Source organism: Corvus moneduloides, chromosome 9 (genome assembly GCF_009650955.1).
Source record: "Corvus moneduloides isolate bCorMon1 chromosome 9, bCorMon1.pri, whole genome shotgun sequence".
Classification (NCBI taxonomy): domain Eukaryota; kingdom Metazoa; phylum Chordata; class Aves; order Passeriformes; family Corvidae; genus Corvus; species Corvus moneduloides.
This window is the reverse complement of record NC_045484.1, coordinates 20799562-20812873: the sequence shown is the minus strand read 5'-3', so window position 1 is coordinate 20812873 and position 13312 is coordinate 20799562. Positions and strand designations below refer to the sequence as shown.

The 13312-nt window shown below is 36.3% G+C and overlaps 1 protein-coding gene across 4 annotated transcripts in view; it reads right to left on the bottom strand.

Annotated features, from left to right (window-relative positions):
* Window positions 1–13312, bottom strand: part of ZZZ3 (zinc finger ZZ-type containing 3) — a 58464-nt gene that overhangs the window by 13453 nt on the left and 31699 nt on the right. For 3 of the 4 annotated variants that reach the window (XM_032118699.1, XM_032118700.1, XM_032118701.1), the window contains exons 4-8: window positions 3021–3159; window positions 1502–1649; window positions 1302–1420; window positions 928–999; window positions 654–755 (exon numbers count right to left, since the gene is read on the bottom strand). In XM_032118699.1, coding sequence (XP_031974590.1) covers window positions 654–755; window positions 928–999; window positions 1302–1420; window positions 1502–1649; window positions 3021–3159 — 580 coding nt within the window. The remainder of the gene's footprint in view (window positions 1–653; window positions 756–927; window positions 1000–1301; window positions 1421–1501; window positions 1650–3020; window positions 3160–13312) is intronic. The other variant, XM_032118702.1, reaches the window with a different exon arrangement.

The window sequence follows — 13312 nt, the reverse complement described above, 5'->3', positions numbered from 1 at the left end:
TATTTTTGAGAAATTATGGAGAAATATAGGTATGATCAGAAATGAGCTAATCCTGTATACTGAAGTACTTAATCATACTTTTATCTGAAAGCACCAACTGAAATAAAAGAAATTAAAATACTGTAAACACAGAACATCAGCATTTTTTACTTCTGGTCAAAACGGAGAAAATTTATTTCGGGGGAAAAATTCCAACAAGTTAGATGCAAAAATACTTGGTGTCTCCTCATCTATGTCCTTTTGTGGATCTCAGCCCCAGTACAGAACTAATTCTTCTGTCTGTGATATTTACATGTCTGCCCATTGTACAGTACTGAGGTGCAGGAAATTCAGCACTCCGGTGTAACTCAGTCTGAGCACAGCTGGTGTTCACTACAGAACTAAACTACGTTCACTATAGAATTAAATGTGTGCTGTCAAAATGTCATGAACAGCTAGGTCTGGCAACTTTGCCATGGGCTTTGGGGCACATTTAATATTCTGTATTTGAGATCCAGTGTAAGTGTTACACTGTTACTGGTTAAATGCAGGTCCTGCTGTTACATTTTTAAGACTAAGTGATTACCAAAAATACACTGAATTTTCTTTACTGATATTAAAAAAAAAAAAAAGTAAAGACAAGGGAATTCTTCTCCAAGTGTTTTACATGTTACCTGCTTTGCTGTTCTATTTCCCAGTTCATCTGCTATCTTCTGCCACCGTCGGGACTCTACTTCCTCTGGTGGATACTTCAAAAGCAATTGCTCGAGCTTTTTCTAAATCAACAGTGAAAAGGAATAAATACATTTTTCCTAGTACAGGTATGAGTTGTCAAGTATCTAAATACATGTGACTCTGATCTCCCAAGTACTATAAACATTATTACACAATTTGCTTTTATGCTCAAGTATGTTACCACAGCTACAAAATTAAAGAGCTTCCCATTACCTGTTCCTCTACAGTCCACAGCTGGTTAAAAGTTTCAGGTTTGGTCTCATCACAAAGTCGCCCTCTTATCATCTGCTCAAATACAGGAAATAAAATGGAATACGTGTTTAGAAAAATTATAGCTGGCATAATTGATTAGAATCCTCTTCCTACTTAAGTTAAACCAAAACCAAACCAAAGCATGAGACTTCAAAACAAAATTTGCCTAATCCAAAGTTTAGTTCTGGGATTTGAGTACAGGAATGGCATGTCGCCCATCACAAACATGAACATTTGAAGAAACAGTTAAGATATTCACATTCTATACTGAAAAGAAGAAAAAAATTTAAAAATCATTATTTTGTAATTTTTTTTCTTTCCTTTTGAACAACTACCTGTGGACGACTGTTGGTGGAGCCTTCTGGACCATCACTTAAAGGCAAGACAGAGTACGAAACAGACTCTCCATCCTTCTTGGGATCCAAAGGACTTTTTGGTCTTGCAGGTATACCTACTGTAAGCAACACAAAGGAAGAATTATTAAATTTCCCCACTGGTCATTTCTTTCTTGTAACATATGCCCACTTTCTTTTACCTTTGTCAAAAATCAGCTTCACTCTCCTACTGTTTCGTTTCCGGTTTTTGAATTCTCTCTCAAAGTTTCCAAGGCTAGTGGTGTATTGGTCCCAGGCAATCTCAGGGAGCTGAACAACTCTCTGAGGAAATGGAAGACCCATATCAACCTGAAAAAACAAGAATGAAAAGTAAAAAGCAATATTTAATGCAATCACTTTATATCCAAACAAAAACCTACAAATACTGAAATGCTACAAAACCCAGTGCTGCTTTTTATTTGACAGAAGAATGGAAAACCAGAATTTTTGAAGTGCCATGCAGCGCACAGTTTTTTTAAAGAGAAGGTGAGATCTTTCAAGAATAATACACAACAGTGCATATAAAATATGCAGAGGCACGGTCAATGATGGCTTATTGAGCATAAAACTTTAAAGGGTGCATTTCACAGCTGAAATCAGGTGTTTGACGCTTCAATAACCTGTTTCTGACTGTCCTTATTAAACATACTGTTAGCTCAGGATCTGTACCTTTCTTAACCCAAGAATCCAAAAGATTCACAGTTTTATCACTTGATAAACCTCAACTCCTCCCATCAGAGCAATCTCTGCATATTTTGTACTGATTTTGCTGTGTTCTGCCTGGAACGATACTGTGGCAAAGCTCACCTTTTTATTTAAAGGTCAACTGCAAGACTATTATTCCTTTGGTCCTTTCTGGACAAAAATACACTGGAGTACTTCAAACTGTCCTTAGTATTTCCCCAAAAAATGAATACCAAATGCGACACTCTTACATCATGCGTGCTATTAACTCCTCTCAACACTTAACAGAAAGACAACTACTGAAACCAAGCGGCTTACATCTGACCTAGGTGTCTACAAAACTAGGAAAAGAGAACCATAACTCCATTCTTCACTGAAATACAAGTTGCTATCAGACTAGAAGGTAACTGTGTTTGCCAGTGGTAGATGCTGCAGTGATAAAGGATTCAAGCTGAAAACATATTTTCAGTACTCCTGTTGTGACAAGATTTTTTTAAAACTTGAAAAGAAAATGTTTCCTTATAGAAATGGATTCTCCTCTATCAGCCAATATTCTGTCATCTGTGACTCAGTTATGTGTTCTAGTGTTCACTTTGGGTTTGGGATATAGACTACATTTCATGCTCTTTAAACATACCCTATCAAATTCACTCAAAGCACATTTCAGTTCTCAAATGAGAAAGATTAGAAATTTTTCACCTGATACTTCCAGTCACCTGTAGATTTCAAGATACTACAAGTAGAAATTTTAAAATTGCACTTCTGTGTACCAAAAACAAAGGAAAGGAAGCATATCTGATAAAATCATTGAAGAGACCTATTTCTTACAGATCCAATAGGAAAGCAAAGAGGTATTTTTGCTCAGCCGTTACAAGATTTAAACTCGTAATTTTTATGTCAAGTATATATATCTATTCTCCAATTTCTATAGATGGTGAGTTACTAGTTATTAAAAAAAAATTCCAAGTAAGACTTAGGAAAAGTCCATAGAAATACCTTCTTCTGGAGTCTTTCCACAAATCCAATAGGATCTTTCAGTGCTTCTCTCTGGTGTCTGCCTAAACTTTCAAGATCTTGAACTGCTTGAGTACGTTGAGCCTCGAGTACAGCAATCGTCTGTAACAGTCTCTGATAACTACAGAGACAAAGGAAAACATCTCACTCCATTTGCCTTTAAAAGTGACACCCCCCACCTAAACACTAGCCATGGTTATCTACCAGTACCTACCAGATTTCATAGCTTATCTCAACCATTTCATAAACATTTTTACTGAATTCTAGTAAAAATATATTAAATTTATTTTAAGAGTAGATGAATTTATATAAACCCATAAAAAAATATTTAACTCTCCAGTGGTTTCCTTTAAATGCAAATTCTATAGTAGCTGAAACAATATGGTCTCAGGGAAAACCTATATTCATATTCTCAATAGCTGTAACCAACAAGCTTTGTTTATAAAGTTAAAAATACCACAAACAAAATGAGCTAATTTCTCTCCCACTTCAACATCAGCTTCCTTGTACCCCAATACAAGTGACTACCACAGAATTTTAACATTTCACTCAACCATCCAAATGCTGGACAGGAATGGTTTAGAAACACAGCATTTTGTAGAAGCCCCACCTTAGAGCAGAACATGAGAATAATTTTTGAAATGTAGCAACAAACCAAGGAATAAGTAATTTGCAAAATAAATTCAAACCAGATTCCCCTAAGAATACAGAAGCTGAATGAAAATGTCAGTGTTCCCTCAGACATGCCACCCCAGATTCATAGACAATTTGGACTGTCTATTTAACAGAGACACTTGAGTCTCACTGATGTGACTGTCATGCCTGTACCCAGTAACATGTGCTTTCCAAACTGTGTTTGATACAGTTAATGCATACTCAGGAAATCATATGACATTTTAACACAGCCTTTAGAAAACAGTTAACTACACTTCACACCTTTTATTAGCTTTAAAGTTACAGTTCCCCACTTCAGTTTCTGAAATCCCATAGTTACCCATGGCCCCTATTGTTGCAAATTATTATGTATAAACTTTCTTCATGAAAATATTTTCTGACATTTAATATTACAACTGTAATTTAGTTCAGCACAAAGTACTCCTACTAAAATCAGGTAAGAGCTGTTCACTACTACAGTATTTCAGTAAATTTTCTTTCTGTTCCCTTATCGCTAAAACAAAGACAAGCCTGGCACAATGAATTCCATGGATACAACAGAAAAGATCCAGAGGTTACTGAGGTAATTCAAGTTTTTCAATTGATTGCACTAATAATTGGGTAAGGTTTTAAGTGGAGGGAAGTAAACAATCTTAAGGCAAAATACAGGCTTTGTACCTTTAAATATTTAAGTTTCTACCTGGACATTAAACTGCTGCCTCTCCAATTTTCTTTCCACTCAAATGTAACATTTGCAAACATAAAATATAGCTATACTTTCTGAAGTTTGAAACTAAAATACTGAGCTTGTTTAAAAACAATAGGACACGATTCTGTTATGAATTACTATGTACATTTGTCTGCACATATTCAGGTTTACATGGAACTAAGACCTAAACCACCCGTTTAATAGGCCATTAATATTGAACAGTACTGAATATTTTCACGATTGGGAAAGTGCTCCAGTTTCTTCTAATCAAAATAACTCTGCATAAAACGAGATAATTAATGTGACTATTTTTCAACAGGTGAAAAACAAACTTCAGAAACAGCTCACAAAAGTGGTGACAGTGCATCAGAACTGGCCTGAGGCAATAGCACAGCTCAGGTTGCTCCAGGCTTACAGGAGCCATCAGCTGTGGAATGAAGATCTCTACTCAGCCCTTACACACAGCAGGAGCTCGGGGAGCTCTGCCTGCACTCAGGGGCTGGCGGCACCTCTGAGCCCTGGAGGCTCCAGGGACATCAAACAGGCAGGATGCCAACATCCTCATGCAGATGCAGCTGTAACAACACAGAAGAGCTCAAGGATACCTGGGGAGAGGATTTACCCTAGACAACAAAAAGCCTGTTTCCATCAGCAGGTGCCCAAACTCGTGTTAGCAGAGCCACAGTAACAGAGGCTCAGCAGCGTGCACAAATTTGCATCTAAGAAAAAGACAGGTATTTATTTAACATTTTTTTCTTGAGCCATTTTACTTCATTTATTCAAATTGTATTTAAGCAATTGATTTTCTAAATGAAATTGGAAGAAAGTAATAACATTTAAATCACGTAAATACATAGAAGTAAAAAGCAACCAAATGTTGGAGATTTAAATGAAGCGATAATTTAATGATGATTCGTGTAAAGGGAAGGAAGGAATCATCTTAATGAGGTAGCCTTCAATAATTTAGTCTGAATGGAAGGATGAATTTACATTTGAGGAAAAATAACACAAAACCAAGAATATTCAACTTCAGTTACTTCCTTCATTAAAACATTCACGTGACCTCACTGAAGTGGTCTTTGTGGAATTAAGTAAAAATACAAAAATGTCAGGATCATTCAAAAACATGTCATATAATACTGATCTGTGACTAGAGTAACATTATGATGAAATAATTGAAGAGAAAAAAGGGGTTTTTGAACCAATTGTTCAGACAAAAAGGTTTCCCAGCACTTTTTTGTCCCTCTGCTAAGAAATTGATTAATTTGGAGCTATCTACTTTAGCGTCCATATTCCGTTTTTATGAATTAATATATTCTGAAGCCCAAAAATAAGACTGCAGTTTTATCAAGTGAGTATCGGAGTATTAAAATACACAAAAACTAGAATTTGGGAATCTTCCATTGCCTAGGAAAAGAAAATTGAAAATTCTAGTTCTGAAATACATAGTTTGCTCCATATTCTGGTACTTTCGACTTGCTGCAGAACTGCATTCTACCCAAACCACTGCACATCCCTTTCAACTTCAACAGGACTTTTTAGTGAGCTGTATGTCTGCAAATGTTCTTTTAAGTTTTGAACAACTACTATTTCCACAGGCTCTCTGCTCCTATATGACTGTTATAAAGCCAAGTATTTCCATGAAAAAGCAGCAAGCTAAATAACAACACACACACTGAGCTCCTTCTTGAAGCGTCTGTCTATTCTGGCCTCTTAATCTCAAACGCTACCAAAATGCTTCTGCTGCACTACACAAAAGAGATCATGTGAATAATTTCCAGGACTATTTAAAAAAAAAAACCCAAAACAGACCAAAACAAACCAACAAAAAGGTGGCAAACAATTTTGCTCTCTATGTTTCCAGGCTCTTTGTAAGTAAGCACAATTCTGACCCAAACCAGCTCCTGCAGTTGTGTTAAAATTCTCCAAAATGGAAAAAGTCTAATAAAAGAGAAAGTAGCTCATTAATCTGCTGCAAAAACAGCTCCATCCTTCAATGAGGCACTCAAAGAGCAACCACCTCTACGTCATCCAGCAACAATTAGTTACATTATTTTCTCTGAAAGATCTGTCAGGAATTACCAAGGAAAATTATCTTACATCCTTTGCCAAAAGCAAACACACTCAAGTAAACTCACAGACAGGTTCCCTCCACTGACTGAAGTTACACTTTCCTCAGTGCTAAATACCAACTTGTTAGCACATACAAAACCCAAAGCAGTTCTCTCTGCAGGAAGACTCTCACTCCAGAGAATGTAATTCTGTTCCCACAATCCCAGTATTGAAACACCCTTGCAGGTTCTTAAATCACGTTAATTGCCAGGAATCTTCCAGATGAACACTTGAATCATTCAGCACAGTACAGAAACAGCTTTACTATCTCTGCTGAAAAATCTTGATTAACACTGGGTTTTGAGGGACCAATATTTAAAAAAGGAAAGCTACTTCTTACAGATTGACACTGATCAGCAGGAACTTCTGCTGATTCAGTTTTTCTTTTGCAGTGGTAAGTACTCCACTCTTTTGGACTGCTCCGTGAAAAAATTATCACAGAGCAGAGACAGATTTCTAGAAGTTGTGCCATAAGCAATTAGTTCTTACACAATTAATTTCCATGAATCTTGTTCTAATAGTAATTAGGGACACAGAAGCCTCCTCTCTTGCCTGTGACAAAACTTGGGAATAGCCTTAATGAGGCCTATGTCCATTCTGATCCAGTTTACTGAGATTTACATTCAAAATGCTTTTCCCCTCCATTCTTTCCATTCTAATAGGATTTACATTTCCAAATCAGAGTACCCAGTCACATCACAGATTTTAGTTTCTCTGCAGCAGGACCTAACCACAGCATTTAAAAAACACTATATGAATAGGAATCAATTTGCCTTAACAACTGCATGTTTCTTAAGTTAACTCTTGTTTTTTATACAAAATGACTTGGCACTGATGTGTAAAAGGGGCCACATCATTCATCATTTTTAAATAAATTAATTTTTTACAGTAAGAGTCTGTCAGTCAGAAAGTCCCACCATGGTTTCTGCAGGTTTCCCCTCCCTTGAAGAGAAGAACATACTGTACTTTAAGCCTTGGTTGAATAAGTGATATGAGCAACTGATACTACAAAATGAAGGTTTTTAACTTTTAGGTACCTAAATGAAATTAGTGGGTGAAATGAAGTGGCTGTAGATAACATTCACACCAATCAAAAAAACAATCAACTCAAAATCAATATCCAAAGTCACTTGAAATTACTTTGGCAGCTACACTTGTCTTACATCATTCAGTACCTTGCAAAGATATGTACTTTGATGACTAATTAAAAAGAAGTGATTTATCCTCTTGACTTCTAAAATGCTGTGCAGTTGGTGGTCATCAATCTCCCCTCCCAAAACTAACTGCGCTTCTCCAGTTATATATAGTTTACACAGTATGTTAAAATGTACAGGATCATCAATTTTGGGAGGCTCTGACACTAAAAATGCGTACTATCATTCAGAAACACTCATTAGTTCTCATGCAGGTAGGAACTGTTTTACATGAGGGTGTACACACATCCCATAATAAAACACAGCAAAAAAATATATAGAAAAACCTTGTTATGTTGTATTTCCAAGAGCTGTGACACAAAACTGGTTATCAGTCACTGGGAGGATTTGAGCAATTCTTTGTTTCATTGCCATCTGCTGGCACTCCAGCAAAGTACAGATTACAACCTGCTCTCCCATACCCAGGTCATTTATTACTCTGGATTTTGGTCTACTAACAGCAATTAAAAAAAAAAAATCCCTTATTAAACACCAAGATGAGGAAGTATTGGATATTAAACATCTTATCAGACTGTAAATTATGTAGGAAAAGGGAAACATTAATTGTACTTAGAATTTCTAAGTCACCCAAGGAGCTGTAGTTTAAGAGATTGGCTCCCTGGAGAAACCTGAGAATCAGATCAAACACAATCCTGTCATTTCAAAGAAGAGTGTTTTTTTTGTTCGGGCTTTGTTTCTTTGAGTTCAGAAGTAACAGAAAATGCTCCCAGCTCCTAAGTTTGGGCTGAAATCTTTGCCAGTGTCACAATACACTAATTTTGACACTGCAGTTTCTTGCAAATTATTCTGATGCGTAGCTAAGATTTTTAAACAATCTCCAAATGCACTCTGGAAGAGTCTGGGATTCAATGCTGGATGTGTAGAGCACACAACAGCAATGAGAAAGCACAAGAGACTGATGCAGAATGGCCCTTCTTTGATCTCCCTTCAGAAACAGCGAAGAGTTTAAGGGCATAATCAATAAGAGCATACATATATCAACCCCTGTCAGGACTTGTAAAAGCACCTTTGCCCGGAGGAAGCAGCATATGGTGGGTTTTTACTTACCTAATGTTTAGACACTGTGACCAAGGTAATCTACCGACACACAGCCTTTTCTGCAACTCTATTAAATCGCTTTCTACTCTGGCTTAACCTCTTTACATGTACTGTCATTTACTGTACTTTCACTATGCATATTCAATATTCATACTTCAGACCTTTTGAAGTATTTCAAAGATAAGTAAATAATTAAACTGCGTCTCTATGTTATACATTAAACAACTAAAGTACACATTAAATGGCTTCTCCAAGTCTACTGTGCCAGGAATGGAACAAAAAGCACTATTTCTGAATGTCAGCCTCACACCTATTTGAAACAAAACAGAACTAACCCAAAAAGCACATTTTTAAAGACCCAACAAATCCCAAGGCAAAACACAAAATCCTACTGCAGTAATTTACCTGGATGCAAAAGAACCATCTTCCACTCAAATTTTACCTTTCTTTCAACCTTCACAGCTTCAGAATTTGTGTTTCAAGCATCTGAATAGTATTTTATTGGTTATCAACTTGTGATGTCCCCTTCTTTCTTAAATTCTTAACTCTTCCCCAGAAACAGAACACCCACTCATATATTTCTATAGGCTTCATTCTTGTCAAGAGCTGTCCAACACACTCGGCAGGATTTAATATTAGCTGTACAAAAGCACCCTTATCAAATACCCACAACTTTTCAGACTTTTTAGTAGCAATTAGGTCTCTGTGTCCTGAAAGAAACATGGATGTTGTTTCAGTCTCATCAACAAAACAGCATCTGTCAGTCCTCCAGTTGGTGTTAACACAGTTTAATACAGCCTTTTGATACTCTTTTGACAGCACTCTCAACTGCTTGTCTGCAGGACAGTGACATTCAGTAGGGAAAAAGATACAGGTTCCTGTCATTCCTCTATTTTCCAGGCTTGAATTGACATGAGATAATGACAGTAAAATTGTTTTCTTCACAAGGGGCACAGAAAGACAGACTGACAGCATATCCCAAACTTCATCTCCTTCCCTCTCATCATCTCTAACAAGAATGGTCCCAATTCCTTTACTGAGGGAAAATATTACACAGATTCCTCCAGCATAACTACTTGGATATTCTTCTCTAGAAGAGATGCTGGGGAAAGCAACTGTTCAGACGGAGCTTTATTCCAGAGACAAAGTAAGAGCGACCCATGTTGCCATGAAACCAATCCAACTGCACAGAAATCTTCTGACAAAACAAGCAGAGAAAGCTGACAACAGCGATTATTGAACCCCTTCAACTCACTCTAAATTAATTTCTGCAGGTTTTCATCCAAGCAAGACACACACACACACTCAATTATTCAGGTACATACTCTTGCCATAGGAACAAATGAACACATTCCCCTCAAGTTATCTGTTACTGTGATATCTGAATATTAGAACTGAATTACAAGAATATGATCTACAATCATGAGTGGCTGAAAGTTCTAACAGCAATACAAAGCATTATACATCAATACTTTCTGGCTAAAAAAGGGGAAGAAAAGTTAGAAATAAGGAAGAAAATTAGTAAAAAACATATTTTTATTAGTACTCTCTATAATAAATCATGGACAAACACAGCTGGTCCTTGGCTTAGGAAGCATAACCATCAAAGGCTGTTACACAAAACAGCAGCAATATTTTTACTTTGAGCTATCCAAAGCAAAATAAAGATGTGCAATAATGAAAAATGATAAATCAGCTGGCTATTCCTACCGAGAACAAAGTTTAAAGGAATCCAAAAAGTAGGACCTTTCTAACTCTCAAATGCATGTATTCTTGTACCAAAGTAACAACTGTATTGATTAGAACTCACTGCTGACTGAATGAAGCTTGTACAATACATACTGCTCATGCAATTCCTTTTTAAAAGATACTGGTCAGTTTTGCAGTTCATGCTGGAGATGCTGTTGAAACTCATGAAAGAGCAGAACAAAAAGTTAGTAATGAAGCTATTTCAAGCTGGGTTAGTTAAAATGGACAAATAAAGACACCCACATTCTCAAAGCAAATGGCACTCACTTTGTTCTTGTCTTCTTGGTGGCATCATTATGCTCACTAATGTTTTAGTGATCCCTACCAAGTAGGCAATTATGGTGACACTAATTTACTCCTTGTTCCACCACACAACTTTTACATTGACATAACTGGTATAACCACAATTTACTGCTTCTGCTTTTAAGGGTCCTTGTGTGCACAGCCAAAAGTACAGCCAGAGCCTTACTCTCCACACAGCTGTGCTGGGTCAATACATTACTGCCCCATCTTTTCTTGGCTTTCTTGCTCTTTGTTTTAAATCAGGACCATGATTCCTATGGCATTTGATATTTGTTTCCAACTAGTATTTCCTACACCTCAAAACAATTTTTATTACTTATTGATCCTTTTCCAGTTTAGATGAATTTACTAATGAGCATCCTTAGAAATGGTAAGCATTTCCAAATGAACAGGCAGAAGAGCAATTTTCTACATTTTTCTGTATTAGAATAGTAGGTTTGTTGTTGCTTGTGGTTGGATTTTTTTTTTTTTATACTTGTGTATTTTTCCTCTCCATGATTTTTGGTCCACGTTGACCAAAGAAATTGGAAAGACAAACTGAATTCTTGTGTATTCTCCAAAAACTGGCAGCTTGGAAAGGAGGTGAGACCATAATTACTGTCTCTACAAGAGTCAGGTAGGCAGAATTCAACTGTTTCTCATAACATTCCTCCATCAATCCATCAGCCCACACATCCAGAGGTACCACATCAAGGCAGCCGACAGGGAACATCTCTGCACTGGAGAGTTCACTCTCTCTTTCTTCCAGGAGTAAATTGCTGCAATAGAGGACTCTTGGAGGTGAGAACATAGATGTAGACAGAAGAAGAAAAGCAGGCAAATCAGGAGGGAATTCAAGGGGTAAAGGACACAAATCCAAAAGAAATCAAGCTTTGCTTTCCACGGGATGCACTATTTAAGTGAGGACTGCGCTGTGTTTGCTAGTGCTGTTCATGGGATTGTGCTGTGGCTGGCAGCAAGATGCCTCTGTTCAGGGAGGAAAAATGAATGTGACAAATGTACTTGACATTTAATGGGTCCCAGAGTGTGCCCATTCCTAGGGAGCAAAAAGCTGATGCAGCACATGCCCAAGGCATTATCTCTTGCAAAGTAAGAGCTCTAGTCTTTACTGAATAGTTTATGTAATATAAAACATGATTCTATGATTACAGTAGTCTTAACCTTAATCTTTAGTCCTGCAAAAATTTTGTGTCACATAACTTTTCCATTGACAAGTATTTATAGACAGAATTATCTTATGGACCATGATAAAATAGTAATGCTGGCAGCAAAAATTCTCAAAATACTTCATATTTTAAGCTGTAGTAAAATACAAGGATTTAATTAATAAATGTGGTTGCATGCCTGTTACACTGTCACATTTTAGTAACACAATTACCTGCAAAACCAAACTGAAGTTGATCAGAAAGCTGTACTAGAAGTTTCTAATTGATTTCCACTGTATTTCTATTTTGTGGATCAACTAGCTGCAGCATCCAAATTTTATATGACTTTACTTAAAGCCAGTCTTGGGTTTGGTTACTTACATAGACCAATCTACTAGAAAGTAGAAATTAACTCTCTGAAAAAACACCAACTTTTCATGTTTTAGTTTGACATTAATAGGTAGTTTAAGAAAAATATCACTGTATGCCACACCAGTTCTGTGGAACAAAGGATGAATTAAAACACATTGCAATCTAATACACATGGCATTTATGTTTGGTTTTTCACAATTACTAACTTCTCTTTTTCTTCACTAAAATTGTATACCCTTCATCAGTTCTTTTATATTGGTGATATAGTCTACAAATAACTCAGAGGTATGAATTAAAACTGCTACTATGAAATTAACTTGATTTACACCAATTCCCTCTATTCTTTAAGATGAAAGGAAGTCAGAAACAAAGTCCCCACAGACTAAAACTGACATTCAGGAAAATGAATTATTAGCTATTCATTGCTACATGACATCATTACATGGAATGTTAAGATTTATCTGCACATTGAAATAAATCCCTACTGTGTGATCAATTTAACTTTAATTCAGAGACATACAGCTGGATATACAGGGATTATTTATAAAAATCATCTATTAGTATTATTAGTAGCCAATATATTTGAAGACAGACATGGATATTTTTATCTTTTCCATTTAAGGAAAAAACATGGTGCAGGTAAAATTAGAAAATTAGAAATTTAGAAAGATGATATTACAGTTACTTTAAGACGATTGTGTTCAAGGCAGTTCTCAAACAACTGGCATAGCAAGGTGCACCAAGTCCTATTCTAACAATTCAAGTGCAGTAAGATGAACTTTTATACAGAACTACTTTAACTGGATTCTTTAGGCAGAAAATTTGTGACTGAATAAAACACAAAACCTATGCCATAGGAAATGCTACAAATGTTTCTTTCCTTTCTCACATTCATATAATATTAGAAGTGGATCCAAAGACATAAACCTTAATATCATAAATTGTTGAGCATATGTAAATCTGACTGCATGATCCTGC